Here is a 16,247-nt window from a genome sequence, read left to right on the forward strand (position 1 = left end):
AACTTTATATTTAGAACTTGTGCTAAACAAGACTGTTGAGATGTTGAGGTTTGGTTTCCACCTATGCAGGTGATGAACTTATTGTAACAACAGCTTGGGTTATATCTGTAAAGTAGTTATAGGCGTATCATTTAAATACATTTTCTCACTAGAAACGTTATTATGCAGTATATAGTATACTGTATGTCCTGTTGAATTAATGAATTCCAAGATAATTCAAGGTATTTTTTAACAAACTCTTCAAAGCTATCTTTCCAACAACATGCTTTGTAAGTCTGTTTTTTGTATATTAGTTTTGTAATATTTGCTGTTTAAAGATTTATGCTTGAAATACTTGCTGGTTAGGAGAATTTGCTAATAAGTAACAATTAACAGATGAGTCAAATTGATTCAAATTTCAAATGTCTTAAATTTCTGGTGCTCCTAGTACAGCCTTTATTGTGCTCATTTCAAAGTATCATATATGAGTGATCAGAATTTATTACCCCTTATGCATGTGTACAAATCCAGAATTAGTCAATGGCATTCCTTTTCAAATGATCATAACTGAGAGAATGTATCATATTCACCAATGTACCATTGAAACATGTGACATATGTGCTTTCACTACATTTGTCATATTTTGGGGGCTCTACTAATGAACATTAGTTTATCTTGAAAAACCAAACGAATTACTTAGATTTAGTGTTTACAGATTTCTGTTCAGCCATGTATACTGTTTGCCAGTCCTGTAAACACCGCATAGAAAATAGATAGATGCTTGCAGGATGGAGATCTGTAGATGTACAATCGGAGAATGAATGTGAAGCCTCCATTCCTTTATTGGGATTGTGTAGGAAACTGTATTAAAAAGAAATATAATATGCCATTCATTTTGTTTCCTCTGAGAAATTCATGACACTTCTAACTGATAAATTATAACTCACATCTAATCGGTAAATCATTGTGCTGTCTAAGCACACACAAATCTTTTTCTGAACTAACTCTACAATGAAATAATATTGTCAGTAACAAAAGCCTGTATTTTTGTTTGTTTATTTTTTTGTAATAATAAGGAACACATCCCATAAAGTATTATATCATTCCATAGTGGTACTGTGGTGATTCTAAAAGGAAGAAAAAATCAGTAACACCAAAGGAAGATTATACAATATTTTAGCTTTGATTTAATATAAGCTTAACAGTCACAATAAAATGATAATAATAATCATTGAAGGAGAGCTTATACTTGGCCAAAGCTTTGATGCAGTGGCCTGTAATAGGTGCTTGTCCAGTCCATGGAAGAGAGAGCATGAGAAAGCATTGTGTCCTAGGTACAGGCAGTTCCATGCATTTGTTTGAATTTTATACCTTCTCTTTGAACATGCAACCTCCAAACATGAGTACAATTGGTTTGCTGACAAGCATGATTAGGGAATAGCATATATTTTGTACACAGAGAGTCAGGCCCTCCAGGTCAGCATTAAGTGTTGTTTGGAGAAGCTTCTTTGTGATTACTTTTGTGGCAGATATCAAAACATTTGCACATTATAATGATTAGATATTTCTCTGACTCTATAATGTATCTACAAAGCTCAAGACATGCTCCCCATCATTTTCTGAAGCAGCCAAAATTTTACCTTGAGAAACAAGCATAGATTTTAATTCTCCAATGGATATTTACTAAAACTGTTATGTGTAAAAAATATGAACTACAGTTATTTACAGACCTCCAAAATGTTTACATTACTTGAAATGGAAATCTGCTGTCAAAGAAAGCCAATGAACCACTGCAAAACCTACTAAACATTAGATAGATAGATAGATAGATAGACAGATAGATAGATAGATAGATAGATAGATAGATAGATAGATAGATAGATAGATAGATAGATAGATAGATAGATAGATACTTTATTAATCCCATTATTTATAAAAGGTAAAATCTCTTTGGGCCAGTGTTCAGATTTTAAGGGGCACTATACCTTAAATTTTCATGTTAGGGTAATGCTGTCTATTGGCTAGTAGCTGAAATACCCAGTGTTGCCCGGGAGGAAAATATATATATTTTTTTTAATTGTTTGAGAAAAATATAATTAAAAAAACCCACAACTTTAAAAATTAAAAAAAATTAACAAACAATGAAGACTCACTAATGTGTTTGTCTTGTGGTCTTGTATGTTTGTTATCATCCAGTTGACGCTCGGAACCAGCCAACTCTATTTAATTTCAAAAGCAATAGGAGTGCTGTGGTGCTCAAACATAAAGAATGCTGGCAGTCACCTCTAGTTTGCCCTCTGGTGGTCATTCCGAGTGTCAACCGGATGATAACATACATACATGACCACAAGATCACCCCCCACTGTACCCAGAAGGGGGTGGGTTAGGGTTGATTTCACCCTACAGTATTTTAAGTTGACCAATGAGAAACATGTGTACCAAGTGTTATGAAAATCATTCCAGCCGTTTGGAAGTGATGCTGGAACATAGATACATATACACACACACACTGACTTAATGAAACAGGACAAATTTTAAAAATCAATAGACGTTGGCACTATATCTGATCGTGTTCAACTCTGACGGAAAAGCGTTCCCCGTGTGGGGAGAAAAGTACATGCTCGTGATATCTGTGGCAATCAGCAGCCACCCTGTAAAACACACGTAGCTCTGATTTCTCTCTCAAAAACATCAAACGTTACTCCTTAACAATCCGTAGATGATAATGTCTGTTGAACAAACAGGTATCACTAGCTAAGCAGAGGCAAGGTGCACTCCAACACATGGTGAGAAGTAGACTAACTCGAACAGAGGCTGGCGAGGGAATGAGGAAGGCCCCGCCTCCTGATGTCGGCCCACTGCCACTCTCTTGGATTTGCATAAATACATCGGTACCGCAAACAAACTATGGTACTTAGCGCAATGAGAGCAGTCACAAAATCAACTGGAAAGTTCAAGCAAATTATAGAAAACAACCAGATCTAAATCTGTTAAGTAATTCTCTCGTGAAAAGCGGACAGACATACAGACGGAACGCGCTTGGACCATGAAATTTTTAAAAATGTTAAATGTTTCTTAGGGAGCACCTATGGTAACTTACATTCCAAATTTCATGTCCCAAGTCCTCATGGTTTGGGAGATTTCGTGATGAGTGATTCAGTGGTATTTGGCTTTTTTATATATATATATATATATATATATATATATATATATATATATATATATATTAATATATATTAACTGTGTAAGTTAACAGCACGGGATCCTAGAAAGTATTGAAATCATCAGAATACTCTGGGCATCTCTCTCCTAGGAGGATTTGTGCTATCGACGTGCTTGCATCGTTTGTGCATTAGGAGCTAAGTCACTGTCTTTCTTTGGAGGTTTCCTTTTGCCGGTGTGCTGGCCTAGCTTGCGTATCCTCGAAGATGGAGCCCTTACCCTGACTTTACCTCTCACTTCCGGGCCAGACAGACACACATACTTCCACACGTAGACGTTTATATATAAGATATATATGGCTGTTCGAGTCACAAAGACAGAATGTGTCTCAAAAATACTTGGGATGCCAACCCGGCCAACTCTATTTAATTTTAAAAGCAACAGGGGCGCGGTGGTGCTGAAACATAAAGAATGCTGGCAGTCACCTCCAGTTCGCCCTCTGGTGGTCGTTCCGAGTGTCAACAGGATGATAACATGCATACAAGACTACAGGATCACCCCCACCCTACCCAGAAGGGGGTGGGTTAGGGCTGATTTCACCCTACAGTATTTTTAGTCGACCAATGAGAAACGTGTACCAAGTTTCATGAAAATCGTTCCAGCTGTTCAGAAGTGATGCTGGAACATACATACATACATACATACATACATACATACATACATACATACACATATTGACTTTTATATATATAGATTTAATCCTCTAACATCACAATACAAGAATGAGTTCTAGGAAAACTGCAAGGATAACTGACTTTTGTTTGAATGAAAATGACCATCTTAAATGTTCCAAAGATACTTGTTGGAGAATGAGAACTGTTTAAAATGACATCACAGTTTTAATGATCTGCAGAATGATTCCAGTTCTTGAGATGTATTCTTCTGCATTGAATCATATGCAAACTGTGCTTAACTAAATTCTGTAACAAAGGCTTTGCTTTTGGTAAATGCAAAGTTTAATACAACTTAGTTATGTCAGGTATGAAACTTGAAAAATACTGTAATGAATGATAAATGCTTAGTTCATTAGACTGAACCTTTAAATTTCTTATTTACTGATCGACCAAAAAGATTGTCATTCTCCTGGAGAGACATCATATTCAAATACATAAGGGCCACAGTGGCTGCAGGTTTTCATCTTAGCCATTTTCTTAATTAGTAAGCAATTGCTGCTGCTGCTAATGGAACATGCTTATTTTGCCATAATTTTAATTGATTTGTTTTTTATCAGTCATAATCCTTGACTATTTTTTTCCTTAACCATCAGCTAAACAATAATGAGATTCAGAATTATTTATTATTATTATTAACAAGACCACAAATAACCAGCCATTGTAATCCTGTTTGCACCTACCATATGTGTACTACATACAATATTGTGTCAATAAAATATTTAGAAAAGAAAAAAAAACTGTAGATCAGAGGAAATACTGATGTGTTCCTATCCACAAAATGTTTCAATGGTACTCTCAGAATTAAAGAAAATGCAACAGTTTTGAAATGGTGGAGTGTGGCACAATGAGAACACTAATCAAGCTATGGAATTAAATTACTTGTCTCATGAACATGAGGAATTGGCTTATAATTAAATTGGTTGGAACAGTAATGGCGGCCTTCTAAGAACTGAGTTTGATTCCTGAGGTACCCATTTGTCTGCCTACATAATAGTCTACATAATGGAAGTTAAGTGTATATGTCACCATATTGCTTTGTGTGGCATCTCAGAGGTCGTGCAGTGAGTTACCTTGTCAATTTAATATATATCTGTCTGGTTATTTTAGTATTTTTTGGTATTTTTTATTTTATTGATCAGTTGTAAATCAAAGGTTTCTTAGAGTGGGCTAATAAGTATTAGGTACTTTTTTATTCATCAAATTTTCTTTATTCTTTATTTATTTTTAAAGTTTCTTCTTAACATCTACTTTCTAATGTATTATATTTAATTAAACTTTATTTGCAGTTATACATTCAGAAATATGTACAGTAAATATTTAGTAATTAGTAAGCCATTTGCAGTTTTCATGGTTAAGTGAATTGATTTACTTAATTCTAGATGCAATAAAGTTTGTTAAACACAGTGTGAGTCTAACTCTGTTTTAACTTTCAGTTGGGACATTTGCTAGATTGGTACTAATTATAATGACTGAATGAGGAAACAATTGATTGTATTGGCAATACAGTGACAAGTAGGATGATTTTGTCTCTCTACAGGCCAAATAAGAAAAAACAAAGACTGGTGAAGATACCATAATAAAAGTGTTCTTCATAGATTTTTATATAAAGGTGGAAAAATGCCAGCACAGGTGAGTAGGATTGTATATTTTCTTGACTCTCCTGTCAAAATATTTCATGATGTTTCACTTTCTGTGCTTTAACATTACATGTTGTTGAAGTTATGTATTTGTAATACTTATATTATAGAATGTAGAGCTGTAAGAGTGTGTTTAATATGAATTAATTTAATTGAATATGCTTGTTTTGTTCTTTGAGCTGACTTGTAAGCTCATTATATCTTTCTGATAATCTAAGTTCGTCACACTGCCATTTTAGAGTCTCAGCAAGTGCGTTCATTTTATTAGTATGTTACTATGACTCAACGCACCATTGCTAAAGAATGTCTTCCAAGAGGCATGACGCATCACATTACGCAAGTTTCACTATAAAACTCAGCAAAGCGCTCCAGCTGCCTGTCTAAGATTATGGATTTAAACCTTGAATAGTGTTAATCTTAGGGCCACTTTATGCTTCACGGAACACGTGCGCCTGCAGATGCTACTGCTACGCAAGCAGTTGTAATAAATAAATTGGACTCAGGAAACGTCAAAAAGAATTGGGGAAATTGCCCCATATAATGTCCGTTGGACGTGATGAAAATTGAATGAAGTTTGATCAAAAACTAAAGCATTTGACAAAATACAGTATTGCAATGAGGATATTTATACACAAAATGGCGAAAGGATGTGATTTGGCAAGAAGTGACATCAAAACAGTGGGTCTCAAGTGATATCATCAATGGGAGCCAGAAGTGACGTCCTCATGGCAGAAACGGAAGTGCCATCATCAATGGGAGGTGGAAAGTGAACATTATCACTAGGAGCCGGGAGTGGCGTCATCACTGCAGGACCGGAAGTAACATCATCACTTGAAGTCAGAAACGGAATTGATGTGGAGTGGCCATTTTAAGAATCCAGAAGTAGTGAAGGTAAGTGCGTGGAATTGTTATTTATCTTCTTTGGGTCTGGTAAAAGAGAGAGAGACATTAGTACTCAAAATTAACCCTTCATCTTATATTGGATAATTCACTTTACGGCTTATTGTCTGCCTCCTAAGTGCACGTATGTGACACAGTGTACTGTTTATACTTGCGTGCGTACTTTATATAAATCTACAGGATTCCACCAGGTGGCATTACAAGGTAATCATCATGGTGAGAAAAGAATGTTCGGTTTCGCTGTTTTGTGAATTGCCTGAAACATCCATTAAATTCCCAGGACACCTTGCCACGATATCTTTGAAAAGGATGGATGTTTAACATTAGAATTACCAGAGTCTACAAAAAAACTCGTAGATCCAGCCCACCTTAAAACCGTTCTCACCTCTCCGCCAGCGTCTTTTGTCTTCTAAATGTGCCGATTAAGACGAGCAGCAAGCAGCCGGCTATTCCATCCCTCATCGTCGCAGGACATTCACTAAGTTTTCCCAGCTCATGCCTTGTTTGATTATCTGAGAGTGACTGAACTGCTGGAGTTTTAGAGTGGAAATAATAGATCGTTATTTGGTGTGTTCCGTTTCTACAGTAATCTGTGTAAACACATTGTTAAAACAGAAACTTTTTCATATTTTAGTAATAAATGTTACAAAATGTAGGCCTAAACTATAGAATGTGTGAAGCCTGATTGCCAAAGATCAAATAAACACTTTCACAAAAGGTTCAAGAACGATACAAAAGCTTCCGTGGTGTAGCGCTAAGATTTGCTGTCTCAGAACGCAGCAAGTTTGCCTTACCTCAGAGACCTGAGTTCGATTCCCCGCTGGGGAGAAAGTGTTATTTTTTTTTCTTTTTAACCTTCGCCGCTCTGCCTGCCTGCCTGCCTGCAAGTGTCTGCTTTCTGCATGCTGGGGCATTTTTCTTTTTTTTTTTTCTTGAGTAAATCGTTAAGTTTAAACTGTCGATCGCGGTTATTTCTGTTGATTAATTCATGCTTTCATTCATTATAGCTAATACTGTTATCAGGTGGTCGCTATTTTTGCCTGTTGTATACAAGTGGAGTTGGAGTGAGATGGCTCCTTTTATAGTGCACCCGGAAGTGCTCCAGGTGTTCCCTGACCTACTTCCAGCACCACTGCTCGGTGTGAAGGAAATGCAGCCCCAAAGGGCTCCTTCATCTCTGCAGCACCCCCTGGTGCTGCCCACAGAACTCAACAGGGCTGCTCCATACTCTAACTCCCAGCATGCCCTGTTGGAATCCGTGGTGCCACAGCAACCCAGAGGGGCTGCCCTCTAGCATCCTGGGAGAGATAATGTCCCAACTGTGCTTTCTTCCTCGGCCCTTCTACCTGGCTGGCATCCCAGCCAGGTAATGGTCCTGGCCATCCGTCACAATATATATGGTGCGCGGTCTGCTCCATACTACAGGTTCTGTCCAGGAGCCTCTTGAACTTGCCACTGTCAATAATGCTACCAAGATGAGCGAGGCAGATAAGGACACATACACATAGCAAGGGTTAAGTGAAGAAGTGCTTTAATTAAAATTCCAAAAATAAACAGTGTTCAAAAGTGCAGTGTTCTAAGTCTTCCATAAATAAATAATCCAATAAAAATGGAGGTTAAAATAAATCCAAATAAATACAGTGGAACCTTGGATCATGAACATCTCGGACCACGTACAAATCGGGTTACGACCAAAAAGTTCGCCAAACTTTTGCATCTGTTCACGACCACACACTCGGGTGACGAACAAGCCAGTTTCCCTTCTGGTTTGTATGCGCTGAATCGTGAGACAGGAAACTTTAAAATGGTGCTACCCTCTAAAATCGACATCTCCTCTGCTTACCTCTCACGAGGCCTTTCAGCAGAGAAGACACCAATCCGACAGTCACAGTCATTCCTTTTAAACTGGCCCTATGGCTCTCCAGCAAGGCTCTGAATCCAAGCCTCTCGTCTCTGACTCCAGTTCCCTTCCCGGACTTTCATGGAAGCGGCATCCAGGTCACTCCAGCTCCATGACTGCTCAGCTGGAATAGCCTTCTCCATCCCTTGAGTGTCAGAAGCACACTCCTGTTAAGGGGCAGTCCTCCCAACTGCCTGCTTACCTCCATTCTATTAACCTCTGTCTACTTTCACTCTTTTCATTCTTACATTTTTCTCTCCCCTTTCTGTCACATGCAGGCTTCTCATATATTGAAATTCTTAATGGAGCACAGGTCTGAATGCGCCACTTCCCCCCAGAAATTAATGAAGCGTCTGACTGATGCATGCACTCGCACATGCCTTTCGCAATCAATCAGGCACCCCTCATCCATCCATGGAGCAAAGTGCATTCACGCTCTCATCCGCGCCTGATTGAAGCCTGCACTTTTGTAGGCAGTGATTATTTATTTAAAATTAATTTTTCTAAATAAGAAGAACAGTAATACTATATAATGTTCTTTTTCTAGGAAAAAATATGTTTAAAGTCCAAAATTTTATAAATTTTTTTTAAATGATGGAAATTTTAGCCTCTGCAGCAATGGATGTGAAAGTCATGTATTTTGATAAATGCCAGTTAATGTTATATAAAAATCTAATAGTTTTTAGCAGTTCGTAAAATTTGCTTATAAATGTATCAGGTCGTCAGGGGCCTAATGTATAAATGGTGCATACACACAAGAATGTTGCATACGCCCATTTCCACGCTCACGTCGCAATGTATAAAAAGTAAACTTGATGTACTGTAAAGCCACGCACATTCTCACGCCAGCTCAATCCATTGTTGTATGCAAGTTTTTGGCTCGTTTTGCAAACTGGCGGCATCCGGCGTCAAAAGCAGTACTACTGCTCGTGTAAGTTTTCCCTTTCTTTTTTAGATTCACATTCCTGACGTGGCTTCATCAGATACACTGAAATTAACTGCATATTGTTTATTAGTTTAAGGCATCTGATTGTAATTAATCTGCAGCAATATAATGGTCCATGTAATGGCCAAACTATTCTAAATGCATAGCTGCTTTAGCTTTGTTACTCTCGCTTCACCACTCAGAATATTTTAACTCATTGTATCTGAGTGTGGAATCACAGCTTTACAGCAGCTGATCGGAAAGAGGCTTATCGGGATACAGCATCTAGCACACACTGCCTCAGCCATGTGCACAGTCTGTATGAACTGCTCCCATATGGCAAACATGTCAAAGCATTTCCTGTAGGGACCTTGCGGTTCAGCAACAGTTTCATCCCAAGAGCTCTATACGCATCAATCAGTCCATCAAGTGCTCCTGGTAGAACTGTTTAGATAGATAGATAGATAGATAGATAGATAGATAGATAGATAGATAGATAGATAGATACTTTATTAATCCCAATGGGAAATTCACATGTTTGTACTAATACGTACAATTACCTCACTTTAAACTTGCACTACTGTTGTAATATTGCACAACCTGAGCCACTTTATGAACTATTTCACTATCTGCGCTATATGTATGCGTATATTGTACTTGCGCTTTCATATTGTATAATTTTCATTGTTTCTTATCGTATTATTATTGCTTATTATCATTAGTTATTTTATCATTTTACAGGAAAATACATTTATGGAGGATTTGCATATTGAATCTCATTGTACCATACAATAACAATAAAGGAATTCAATTCAATTCAAGCCCGTATTTGCAGATGATGATGACTGGTTGATTTTGATTTCCAAGCACTATCTTCTTGGAGCTCTTGATATCATATTTAAGATGAAATGCAGTATGTACATTACATTATACAGATAAATGTTTAACTTCATTTAAATAATGAATTATTTTAAATAATTTTTAATGATAATAATTATTATAGTTAATAATTAAACATGTGAGCAAGCATCTTGTGGAAGACAGGAACAATTTCTGGATGGGTAGCCAGCTTGTCGATACCACTGCACCACCATGCCCCAATGTTTAATACAAGCTTTAATTCCTATCATCAAGAAAATATCAAGTATATATCTTAGTATTTAAATTGTTCAGAGAGCTGTATTATCATTAATGTAATGTATTCTGTGTCCTGCCGGCGTAAGAGAAAGCCCGTTTAAGAAGCACGTAGTGATTCACACACATAGTACAAAGAAGAACACATAGAATACAAAGCATTTAACATGCTACTTTAGTTACGATGGGATTTGAGAAACTAGTAAATTAAACGATTTATAGAAGTTTATGACGTTCTACTTTAATAAAGTAAACTACATGATTAAAGTGGAAATTTCGAGATTAAGTTGACATTTCAACCTTTTTTTTCTCCACTGTGTCGCTATTTTTTTTTCTTTTCTCTGTACCCTAATACGCTTCCATATGACATTCAGACAGTGGGCTACAAATCGCCTTTTCACTGCCACTTTGATACCTGAGCACTTTTTATTTACAGTATTTCGGGCACTGTGCGACTTTCTGAACGTGAACTTTCGAGTTTCTCCGCCACTCTATGTCACTCGATCAACTTCCTTTTGTTGTTTACACCACTGCTTAAACCAACATATAGCACATTTTTCCTTCTTTCCTCCACTTGGTATTCGCTGAAATTCTTCTATTTTCCCCGTACTTTTTCCATTGTCTTTTCACACAACGCTGAACTTAAGAGGCTATTTATATTGGTTTGCATATTCAAAGAGGCGTAATTCTGGAAGATAGTCGGATGGGGCGGCAGGCGCGTGCACTTGTGTTACATTTAATGCTGACCGGGATTTATGTAGTGGAAAAACGTGAAAGTTGGTGTATGCACAGATTTATGCATTTGGATTTTTTTGTGCGTATGCACATTTCTATTTTCATCCGTACGCCATGTTTTAGTGTGAATTCTACACACGGCATTATACACTGCACTAAGAGTTATGTGGGTATGAGAAAGGAGCCCGCAATAGTGGGATCGTCACTGTTGTTACAGCTATATCTCTTCTCTGTTGTCGTTGATGACAGTAGTGCTGATCCCATACGTATAAGGCAAAAATCCACATGAATTTCAATCTGGCCCTTCTCAGTCATGTTGCATGGCCACAAATTGGATACGTATCCGATCTAGGACCATATATGAAAGTGACTCAAATCTGATTTGAAAAGATGTGATTTCTATGTGGAAACAACCCTGAAAATGTCAGATATGTGCTACATTAAGGCAAAAAATTGGATTTTGGCCACTTCAGCCTGGTAAAGTAAACATAGTCATAGATACAAGTTGTTTGTCATGTATTTAAGATTTAAATCAACACAAACCAGATCTCAGATCATACTACCAACTGATCAGAATTTTGTTTTAATTTAATTTTTTTTCTTACAGTGATACTAATGTTATCACTGCCATTGTTTGTGCAAGAGTAGCTCCAATCTTCATCATATTAATTATGGTATACCTTCATTTTTCCTCTCTGAAAGACTTTTTGCCAGGTTTTTGATAGTATGTGTATTGTGAAGTTTTTGATGTGTGAGACTTTCCAGGAACATGTACTGGGTTAATCTACTCCTGTCCTTGAAGTTTAAAACACACACACAGATACATACATACGCATAGGAATCCTATCCAGACAAAATCTTGAGTGGTGCCAGTTGCCAGTCACTCCGCAATATTCTGCATAGAATTCTCTACATAGGGACTCACTGTTAACAAGCACTAATAAACATGTGGATGTCATGGTGACACACATAAAAGTGCAACTCTTTTGGTTATTTACCACTTACTAATCAAATTATGTGTTGTTTTTACCACAGTTCTTCAAATTGAGGAGCGACTTCAATAGCCTTAATAAACGCTGCTTTCAAAAAAGTGCCAGTTTTGCCCACACTTGGCACCCTCATATAATTTCTGTAACTAGATAAAATACACAGTATACAAAATATAAAAGCAACATGGTATTTATTAACATATGACAATACCATATAGAAGAACATACAAAATAAAATAGACAACAAAATCTGGTTATAAACAGTATTGGAAAACCTTACTGAAAACTAGAAATGTCAAGGAGTGGAGATTGTCCTGGACGGCTTCTGATTTAGTGATAGGTGTTATCCACTGTTTCTTGACAGCCAGATGAATCGGTCACACGTATCTTGATATCTGACTCCTAGGTTTGTTGCCTTTCTGTTGTTTTCTCATCTTCTGTTTTGGGCCATTGGACAAGTCATATTTATGTTAAAGTGCAGAAGCGGGGGCGGCACGGTGGCGCAGTGGGTAGCGCTGCTGCCTCGCAGTTGGGAGACCTGGGTTCGCTTCCTGGGTCCTCCCTGCGTGGAGTTTGCATGTTCTCCCCGTGTCTGCGTGAGTTTGCTCCGGTTTCCTCCCACAGTCCAAAGACATGCAGGTTGGGTGGATTGGTGATTCTAAATTGGCCCTAGTGTGTGCTTGGTGTGTGGTGTGTATTTGTGTGTGTCCTTCAGTGGGTTGGCACCCTGCCCGGGATTGGTTCCTGCCTTGTGTTGGCTGGGATTGGCTCCAGCAGACCCCCGTGACCCTGTGTTCGGATTCAGCGGGTTGGATAATGGATGGATGGATGCACAAGTGGGGTTTTGGGACATGTGACATTGCAAACATTTGATTGGCTATCATGTTCTGATGACAAATGACTGTGATCAAAGTGTTTGATCTTGTAAGTACCTCCACACTTCTTCATTTCTCAAGCTGTAAACTAATTCTCAAATTCCTAGTTCTAGTTCCTAGTCCATCTCTTCCCAGGATATAAATTAATTGAATCAGGTTCTGTGGCATCTGTACTTGTTTCCCATTCCCAGGTCATAAACTAATTGGTAAAGAAATCAAATGGAATAAATGCATTAATTACCAGTCCAATACTAAAGAATGTACAAGAAAGGCTTGCAATGCCTGTAATTAAAGTCCTGTAAATTCAGTTCACCTTGGCTCATTTGAATAAAATAATAAAAACTTAATAAAAACAGTCTGTAGTTCAAAAATTGAGGATTTTCCATGCCAGGACAGTATGGTTCATGCCCTATGGGTAGTGCAGTACAGGGGAGTGAAGTGCTGGAGTTTTAGAGTGGAAATAATAGTTTGTTATTTGGAACACATGCATTTCATGTGTGTTCCGTTTCTACAATAATCTGTGTAAACACATTGTTAAAATAGAAATGTTTTTCATATTTTAGTAGTAAATGACAAAATGTTTGTATAAATTATATAATGTGTGAAGTTTGAAGTCCAAAGATCAAATAAACACTTTCACAAAAGGTTCAAGGATAAAACAACAGCTTCCGTGGTGTAGCGGCAAGATACTGTATGCTGACTTGTAATCAAGAGACACTGGTTCGATCCCGACTGCCTCCTATATTTGCCGTTTTCAGTAGTGAGCTGCTGTTATTGTTAATATTATACAGTACACACATACATTTGGTTTGCGTCCGTAACAGATGGTGTACATTTATAGTACTTGTGAAAGTTACCGTTTTATTTTCACTTTTATTCTCTCAGTCACGATCACGATACATACTACTGCCCCCCCATCCAGGGATCTGACGCTGATAGTTTTTATTTGAAACTGGAAATAACTGTAGATGTGAGTTGTGTTTTGAGGCAATGGAACTGGACATTCTCTGATCTGGAGGGATAAAAGCTGACACACAAACGCTGGTGAATCTGCCTTCTTCGTATCTCACCATTACTTGATTTTTTTTTATTTAGTTTTATTTTAGTTCTCCGCACTTGCGACCTGTTCTCCGCAAAATGTTCAGCAGTCCAGGGCATCCTAACTCATCTTCCACCGTCTACCTTTCCCCTGATTCAGTGATCACCTTCTCTCTGTTTCCTTTCTGTTCTTTGTCTTTTTTTCCTGCACTAACCCAGCTTTCTTTTATGCCCTGCATCATGCTCAGCTGGAGCCTGTCTAATTGCTGCGCTGCTTTCGGCCAGTCACATATCCTCCCTCCTGCCAGTATGTGTGCGTCCTGCACCAAGCCAAGCCGAAACACGTGATGTGCCACCACTTAAAAAGGATTAATTAATTATAACTAACACCCTCCTTCTCCTCACAACAGGACCCAAAACATACAGATTTTTACATTCGCAGGGGTCCTGCTCCCCTAACCCCCACAAATCGCAAGAGATACCTGTAGTTGTTTTTCTTAATATTACTTTGTTTTTATGAAACTTTTCAGTTTTTTTTATTTTGTGAAACTTCAAAAATTTTTTTCAAATAAATTCATAATGAATTCAATATATTCACAACATTTAATGATCTCTTAATAGTTATACTGTATACAGTATTGATGATAACAGAAATACAAATATGAACAAAAACACAAGAGGTAAAATAAGAATAAAAGCAAATGTACATTTTTTTTTGTTTATTGGAGCAAAATAAGATTAGTGATGTGTGCTTCTTATGAGACAAATTTTACTGAAATTTAAGTTTAATATTACTAATTTGATTTTATTGATGAGTGAATACTGTATTTAGTAGAGAGTCTCAGTCTCATGTAATATTGAACAGTTCACATTTCTAAAGGCAAATTTTAAAGGGTATAATTGTGGGGTTGAGTATTTTATTTCTGTATTTCTATTTTTAAGTTTATATTCTCTGTGCACTGACACTTAAATACATAGTCATACTATAGACTCCATCTGCATCTTTTTTGCTGTGTTGTAATAGCACAAGAGAAGTAATGTTTGATTCCTTGTAATGTATAAACTGCTTTCATTTTCTCGGCACATGGCTTTTTGCCTGTTTTTCATTTGTTATTTCCTTATAAGATCAGCCTTTATTTATTTGGCAAGAATCTTCTGGCATTTTCTGTCTGGAGCTACAACAAAAAACATAGATCGATCCAGCTTTAAGTTTCAGTTATACTACTTCCCAAGTCAGTGATATAATACACAAATATTCTTGGGCAAGGCCTCTTTGGGTATAGTGTGATAGTCTGTTAAGCATATTTGTCTGACAAAAGTCTAAACACCACATTTCTGGTAAAAAGAAAATTGCTTTTAGTTACACTCATTATCAAGTGACCCCACACTGTTGAAATATTCTCACTTTATACCCAAATACTTGCTCAGGTTACCTAATCTTTGCAGCAATGCAAGTGCGTAAATAAGAGAGGTGAAGAGTTTGAATGTTTGAATTAGATACTTATGCTTGTACTTAATGCTACCATTGTTTCAATCACTGGTACAGTTTAAAACATTTAATTTCATTATTATAAAACAGCAAATTTTCATTGTGATAAAGCAAAATGTATATGTTAACTCTTAATTATTTTAATTACACTGTGCTATTTCAGCACAAAACTCAGGTGTACTGTACACAGACCGACATTTACTCATGCAGAGTTAAGCAATCCATCCTGCACATTTTTGGGAGGTGTAATGAAGCCAAAGTAACCAGAGAAAAACATAGCTGACACAACAAGGAAGTACATGCTTTAAAATAATAACTAATTTATAATTAGAAAACAGCTCCCTAAAACTATTAAACAGTAGCGCTAGCATCAGAGACACTGTGTCATACTATATTGAATATTCATTGCATTATGTTCTGTATTAGCTAGTTTTATATCTCCCAAGTAACAATAATTTTGAACTAATTAATTTTATTGAATCATGTAGTGTTTAAGAGAGTGGTTCTCAGTTATTTAGCCAACTGTAAAACATTTCCGTTATTCACATTCTCATTCACTAATATATGATTATCATGTGAACTTCCAGAGTTTATGTATTGTTAGAGTGAACCATGCTGCTGACATGCTCTTTATTTACCCATTTAGTAGTATTCATTTCAATGTACTTTGCTAAAGTTTGTTTACATTTAACAGATCTATTTTTACCCTTGTAATATAAATAAACTTTGACTAATAAACATTTTAGTGAT

The 16,247-nt window shown here is 36.9% G+C and overlaps 1 protein-coding gene across 1 annotated transcript in view; it reads left to right on the forward strand.

Moving 5' to 3' along the window:
• Nucleotides 1-16,247, forward strand: part of dnmt3bb.1 (DNA (cytosine-5-)-methyltransferase 3 beta, duplicate b.1) — a 191,566-nt gene that overhangs the window by 19,483 nt on the left and 155,836 nt on the right. The window contains exon 2 of the mRNA XM_051933299.1: nucleotides 5,413-5,504. Coding sequence (XP_051789259.1) covers nucleotides 5,493-5,504 — 12 coding nt within the window. The 5' untranslated portion in view covers nucleotides 5,413-5,492. The remainder of the gene's footprint in view (nucleotides 1-5,412; nucleotides 5,505-16,247) is intronic.

Source organism: Erpetoichthys calabaricus, chromosome 10 (genome assembly GCF_900747795.2).
Source record: "Erpetoichthys calabaricus chromosome 10, fErpCal1.3, whole genome shotgun sequence".
Taxonomy (NCBI): domain Eukaryota; kingdom Metazoa; phylum Chordata; class Cladistia; order Polypteriformes; family Polypteridae; genus Erpetoichthys; species Erpetoichthys calabaricus.